The 7189-nt window shown below is 41.3% G+C and overlaps 1 protein-coding gene across 1 annotated transcript; it reads right to left on the reverse strand.

The window, feature by feature from the left end:
* LOC101145374 (olfactory receptor 8B8) lies at positions 1 to 942 on the reverse strand. The gene has a single exon (XM_004052340.3). It carries the CDS (start codon positions 940 to 942, stop codon positions 1 to 3), a length of 942 nt encoding a protein of 313 aa, XP_004052388.2.
* Between the last annotated feature and the right edge of the window lie 6247 nt (positions 943 to 7189).

Genomic DNA, 7189 nt, shown 5'->3' on the forward strand with positions numbered 1-7189 from the left:
TCAGGAGAATGCATTTTTGTTCAAGATTTTCTTTAGAGCAACTTTGACGTCCTTATTCCTCAGGCTATAAATTAATGGGTTGAGCATGGGCACCACAGTGGTATAGAATAGGGAAGACACCTTGCCCTGGTTCATAGCTAAAAGAGAAAAGGGTTTGAGATACATGAATGCTCCTGACCCAAAGAACAGAGAAACTGCAATTATGTGGGAGCTGCAGGTGCTGAAGGCTTTGGACCTGCCCTCCGTGGAATCAATGTGGAAGATGCTGGAAAGAATGAGAGCATAGGAAATGAAGATGGTGACTGTGGGCACACCAATATCAATGCCCACAACAACAAACACTACAAGCTTATTCACATAGGTGCTGGTGCAAGCACACTCGAGAAGGGGAAGGATGTCGCACATGTAGTGGTTGACAAGGTTATTGGCACAGAAGGTCACACCCATCATGCACGCTGTGTGGGCCATGGCCCCAGCAAACCCCATCCCATAGACACCCAACAAAAGGAGAAAACACACCTGGGGATACATGGTGACCATGTACAACAGTGGGTTACAGATGGCCACATAGCGGTCATACGCCATTGCTGACAGGATGAAGGACTCAGAGACAACAAAGAAAAGAAAGAAGAAAAGCTGAGTCATACACCCTGCGTAGGAGATGCTGTTCTTCTTTGAGACAAAGCTCATCAGCATTTTGGGAGTGATAACACTGGAATAGCAGAAATCTATGAAGGACAAGTTATAGAGGAAGAAGTACATAGGGGTGTGCAAGTGAGAGTTGAGCCTTATCAGGGTTATCAAGCCCAGGTTCCCCACCACAGTGACCACGTAGAAGCCTAGAAACAGGAAGAAGAGGGGGATCTGGACTCCCGGTTGGTCGGTTAAGCCTGCGAGGATAAACTCTGTCACGAAGGAGGAATTCTCAGCAGCCATTGTCATTTAAAGCATTCTGTGGGGACAAGGGAAAAAGTTATTTAGAGAGAGAGAGAGAGACCACTGCTGCCCTCCCAGTCATCCTTCCTTCCTTCTTGAGAATAGGAGGCACACAGAGAGATTTTGAACTTCAGCTGAGGGGGCTTTGCTGCGGCTCCCTCTGGAGCAAGCCCTGCCTCCATGGCCAGGGCAGTTGCTGCTGGCAAGGCCTCCCATCTTTACTTTGATCCCTTTGTTGCGCCCTTTCAACTCCAGTTTCTACTTAAGTTTACAGAAACTGGGGCCAGTCTCCAGGAAGAGTCCTCTTAGAGGCCGGACCCAGCCCACCTGTGCCTGTAGAGTTAGGGTTAGGGTCATCCTGGACAGAGCAGAAGGGTGGAGTGGACTTTCCCAGAGCTTTAGTACCTGAGACTGGGGACTCAGGTACTAAAGGAAAAAGGAAAAGTTTGGGCTGCTCATCCGGATTCAGCCTCTCATCCTCTTCAGCCCAGAGTTTCAGTGATGTACCTTTAGGTCCAGCTCTTATCTTCACTTGTTCAGACAGATTGGCTGCGGAGCTATCACAGATGAAAGACTAAGCACCAGCCTGCTACGCCCTATCCCGATGGCAGCACTGGAGCCTCGGCTGCCTCAGAACTCTTTCTGAGCTACGGTACATGACATCTGATGGAGGCTGTGCCCTGAGGCCTTTCTCCAGCTTGCAGAAAGGCATCAGCATCATTACCATTATCAGTGACAGCCAATGACAGGAGACTGAGCAGTTTTATTCTGAGTTTGGATATCTGGGGAACTGATTAGAAGTGGAGCAGCAGAAGTTCCCCTGGGATCACAGCCCTGGATATCACAAAGTTGTGCTCATACCCTTGATAATATTTGAATGGGCTTTTAGAAACATGAAAATATTTGTTCAATTAACATCTTCAGAAATACACAAAGCATTGTGCAAAAATAATAATTTACCATTTATTGAGCACTTAATGTATACCTAATGCTTTTTTTATCCTAGCATTATGCACTGACCTCAGCATGCCAGGATCCAATACCATTTTTCATATAATGCTTCATTTTAATTCTACCCCAAATTCTATGAGCTGGGTTTTATCACCCTCATTTTAGAGATGAAGTAACTCCCCAAATGTTAAGTTACAAAGGCCATATTAAAACTAGGTCCATCTTACTCCAGATTTAGTGTTCTTAATAACTGAGTTTAACACCTCTCTGTAGAAGATAATGAAGTATGTAAAGCCCAGTTCTTGCCTTCAAGACTCTGACCATGTCTTGAAAAAGATACTAGAACACACATAACTAAGCAAAAGCATGTGATAAGATCCAGAAAAGGCAAAAACAAAATGTTATGCCACTCTGATGGAGGACATTCAACCTATCACTTATATTTCAGTTCATTGCTGAGCTGCACAATACCCAGTCCAGAAGACAAACCAACCTGTCTTTTCTTGGAATTTGAGCTTGACAGTAAAAATCAATCTCGATTGGTTAAGAAGAGTTTTTTCCAAAATTGCTAATTTGTTGGGATTCCCCTAGATGGCCCCTGTCCTCTATCGTTGTTCTTTCCAGTGTTATTTTCAGCTTTCCTCAGGCTCTCATCCCCTCATCGTGAGCCTGAAGGCCTTGTAGCTTGATTCTCCTTCTTCCCACAGGATATTTGCTTTCTCGTTTTGCTTGCTTTGTTCTTTTCATAACTCCCCTCTCTCGTGACAAAAGTCATCCCTTCTGTGTTGCAGCCTCTCAGAGCCTTGCTTGAGCTCAGTGACAGCTAGTTATCATTCTTGGAGCCCCATAAATTTGAATCAATATTTAAAAATCATCTAATCCTGTGGTTCATAAACCTGGCTGTGCAAATGAATTAGATAACTATATGCTTATTAAAAGTACAGATCCTGCTGCCCCAAGCCAGGCATCATAAATTAGAATCTCCAGGGGTGGGATTTTATAACTTGTATTTCTCACCCTATTGATCTGGATATTTAGACAGGTTTCACCCTATTGATCTGGATGTTTAGGCAGGTTTGGGATTCAATGCCCTAATACTCTATCTACCCTACGTTTTCTAGACAGGAAAATTGAAGTCCACCAGTCAGAGTTGGTTGGTGGTGGAGTCCAGAATAAAACTTGTGTCTCCAGTCTTTTCAGTTACATTGTCTGGAGGAAGTTCACCCGGCCTTTAGTTTGGCTGGAATGTAGAGTACAGGGAGGGATATAGTTGTGCATCAACCCTGGAATAGCATCCCAGGTTCCTACTGTGGAGAGACTTGAACGTCATGACAGGAATTACGTATGCAATGTGAATCCGTGGAATATATTGAATATGAGAGTGACATGGTCAGAGTTGTGGGGAGGGAGGCCAATTAGTCTATTGGGCTACTGGGTGTTGATGACTTGATGCCATGTTCCCCCCAAATGCTATGTTTAATGTGTAATTCAGACACGATGCCATAGCTCAAAGCACCAGCAATAAGATAAAGGATGAATTTTCAAAACAAGTAACAGGTAAATGGAGCAAAAGGCCTTTCTAAGCTTTTTAGCACATGACAAGTCACATAACGCTGGCCCTGTCTTCTAGCTGTGTTGTTCTCTGCCTACTATCCTGAATATTTTCACCAGGCCTGAGTTCAGGTCCCATCACCAAGCTCTCTGTGTTGCACATGTTTTATGCCTCATTTTATATTACTCAGCCTATCTTTTGGGCTTCTGCTGTTGCTGTGGCAGTGAGCTGCATCCAGCTATAGCCCAATAACAATGTTTCTTGACTACACTGCGTAGCCCCTCCTTTCAGCCCTAGGACATCTCTGCCACCACAAAGTGGTACATCTGAGAATCCATTCAGCCATTATGGTGCACGTGCTGATCTGTAAGCGTGAAGGAATTAACACCCCTGGGAGCCAGTGGGTAAATGTCTCCCTTTTCTGTATCTCCAGTGGTTCATTCTTCTTAGTACATCAAAAGATCTCAGAGGAACTAATCCTAAATTCCCCATTAAGGTAACATATAACAGAACCTTTTATTGGTTTTCTATACTTCCCTGTTTTTCTCTCTCTCTTTTCCCTGGGATGACTTCTAAAAATAAGCTATCTGCACGTATGGCCTTGTCCCCAGCACAGCTTTTTGTGGAAATCCCAGCTAAGGTACTCCTAAAACAGTATTCGGATCAGGTTTCAACAAAATGTTCCTTACTCCACCTGGGAGGAAGCATCCTCCCCCAAAGCTCTTTGATTCCAGGACAAGAAACTAAATATGCATCAGTCAATTCATCAAGGACCTGAAATTATTCAGTACCATGTTTCAGAGAATTTTTATGTCTTGAGCATGACCTATCAAAACACCTAAATGCCAGAAGGAGTAATCTCAAATAATTATCGGCTCACACCTTAATAGGGATTAGCCACGACAAATCCTACAGTGCTTTGTTCTTAGATCTCTTGCAGCTCTAGTCACAATGTATTACTGTCCTATCCCTCCATGAACTATAATGATGCTAGCAACATTGTAGTTTTATTCACTTTTATATCTTTGTATCATATAGCTCACAAAATGTTCATTAATCTCTAATTCTCAATCTCCTCATCTATAAAATGGGGATGATGGTGATAATTCACAGTGTTGTTGTTGTGAGAGTTAAATTAAGTCATGAAAGTGGAAGAGCCGAGAAGAGTGGAAGAAAGAGTCCTGATCAATGCTGTAGAAAATAGACATAAAACAAATATGAAATGCATATATCCTAGGGATGGCATGAGGGAAGGAAAAATCTTGCTTAAAGCTGAATGAGCCTGAAAGAGACAAGAGAGGGTCTGCCATAGGGCAAAGGAGACAGCTGACAAGAGTGAGAAGAGCTTGGGAACAATACACTCTTCAAACTTTAAGGCCTGTCTCTCCAACATAACCCAATCCACAGACAACATCAGGCCCTTGAGTATATTACCCTGTCCCTACTTCCTGTCCTATCACCAATGCCTGTTTTTCAAATATCCACATTCTATCACACCACAAAAGCCAAATTCCAAAATCAGGTAAGTGTTTCTTTACAGCCTCCCATTTTCTCTTCCTATACCCATCTCTAGTCTCCTAGTCTCAGCAAAAATTCCTCTTCCCCAACATTCACAATCTTAGTGCTTACTTTCCTTCAATTCTCTGTCAAAACTAAGTTTTCAAGAAGAATCTCACAAATTCATCAGCACACAGTCTACTAAAACTTGCTGGGGACAATCCACATTCTTCACCCTCTTCCAGGCATTTCTTAAAATGAAGACAAAGTCTTTAGCAAAAAAAAATAGATCTCTAGTTATGAAATTTCAAACAGCACTCAGTTAATGAGAGGTATATTTTGGTCAGGATAAGGCAGCTGAAGTGGTGGCTTCACAATTAGAGCCCCATTGGCAGCTGTCTGACCTCCATGCAGCAAGCTAATTACCACCCTTCTTCCAGTCCTGTGTGTGTAGTGGGTGTGTGTGTGCGCAAACATGTGTGTGTTTTGTGTATAAGTGCTGGGTAACATTTGAACATACCTCAGAGCTTGCTCCTCTGCCACATGTGGAATGTATTTTAGTCACTGCTCAGAAACAAGATGCCTCAAGTGTAACTCTTATACCTAGAAATTTGCCACTCCCTTAGTGATTATGAGAAACCTCAATCCTTGCTCTCATTCCCACTGTAGTCAACTCACAATTTAAGAAAATAAGTCATTATTACAAGCATGAAATGAGTCCCACAGGAAAGGTGCTCCTTAGGGCACAGAAAGCAAGACTCCGGTTTCATTAAAAGTTGACTTTTCTCTGGGAGGCTTAGAGGATTCTTGTTTGGATGGTAGAACAACCAAGAAAAGTTCTTCTGGATGTATGTCATTTTAAAGCCTGTTGCCATGGAAACTACACTTCAAAATCCTCTCAACTGGGGCTTTACTAAAGTCTTGTTGCCTGAGGAGCAGATGAAGCCCAAGCAGGAAGCAGTGTAGGAAGAACTATTCTTAACTCTGTTCCTTTTGTTGCAGAACTGCCCTCCTTCCAAAACTTGAATTTCAGTATAGTGCTTCTTTGTTTTATTTATTTCTATTTTTTCCTAACTTTTCAAAATTACATTCTAATTTGTGTGATTTCATATGTGACACATGAATATGAGTCAATACAATGTTTCTCACACACACGCATTAACCCTTAGACTTCTGGTGGCACAAGGTTGGACCCAACTGCAGCAACCATGACAACATACCAAGAAGACCAAGTACAAGTTTCATAAGAAATTACAGAACCTGATCAGAGAAAAAAGATGGCAACTGAAAGGTCTTCATTTGAAATGGCCTTCATTCACTCCTGAGAAAGCAATATCAGCAGTAATCTGTTTCTGCATTATACTTAATCTGACTTTACTTTTATTATTTTCAACTCATTGACATACAAACCTATACATAAATTATATATGTATTTAATATAGAATTCTAGAGTTAGATGGGACCTTGGAGGTCTATGTTGGGGAATAATTACCATGTATAAACACATATGTACCAACCACTGTGCAGGAAGTTTTATATACATTATGCCATTTGTAGAAAATGAATAATCTGCACAAAGTGCAAAGCTGACATTTTAAAAAACATCATCCAATCATATTTTAGTATCATTAGTATTAAGAATACTAATACTAGTACTAATATGTTATACTTTGTAAGTGCTGACCATGTGCTAGGAACTATGCTAAATGCTTTACACATATTAATGCCATTAGTTTTCACGAGTTATGTTAAATGGTTACTTTTATTATCCTATTCTGCACAAGAACATTTCCTTGAATTAAAAAAATCAAACCTGTTTATCTGTTAGTTGTGACAACCTTGTCTCTTTAGGCCTCAAGTATTTGTAGTGATAGAGGATTAATAAATTTGCTAGATTAATGGTTATAAAGGAAGAATCGAGAGGGAAGACCAAGTGTCAAAGGTACTAAAGTCTCAACCCCAGGGCCTAGAAATAAGGAAGTAAAGAGATAAATAAAGAGGTAGAATTTAGACCTGACTTTCATGTGCTGAAAGTACATGTAAGAGCAAATGGTCAGTAGTGAGTCATCAGCATGAGATCAGAGCTGAGAAAAAGATATCAAGACACATATTGAGAAGTCATGTAAATAAAAGTGATTGCAGAAACTACAAGTTAAGGGTAAAGGATGGAACCATATAATTATCCATGATCAATAAAAGGGAAGGAGAAAACTGTTAGTAAATTTGTCAGAGAAGGCAAATATGGTACCCTGA

Source organism: Gorilla gorilla, chromosome 9 (assembly GCF_029281585.2).
Source record: "Gorilla gorilla gorilla isolate KB3781 chromosome 9, NHGRI_mGorGor1-v2.1_pri, whole genome shotgun sequence".
NCBI lineage: Eukaryota > Metazoa > Chordata > Mammalia > Primates > Hominidae > Gorilla > Gorilla gorilla.

Coding starts and splice junctions, on each gene's coding strand:
- LOC101145374 (XM_004052340.3), bottom strand. CDS start 942: ATGACAATGGCTGCTGAGAATTCCTCCTTCGTGACAGAGTTTATCCTC.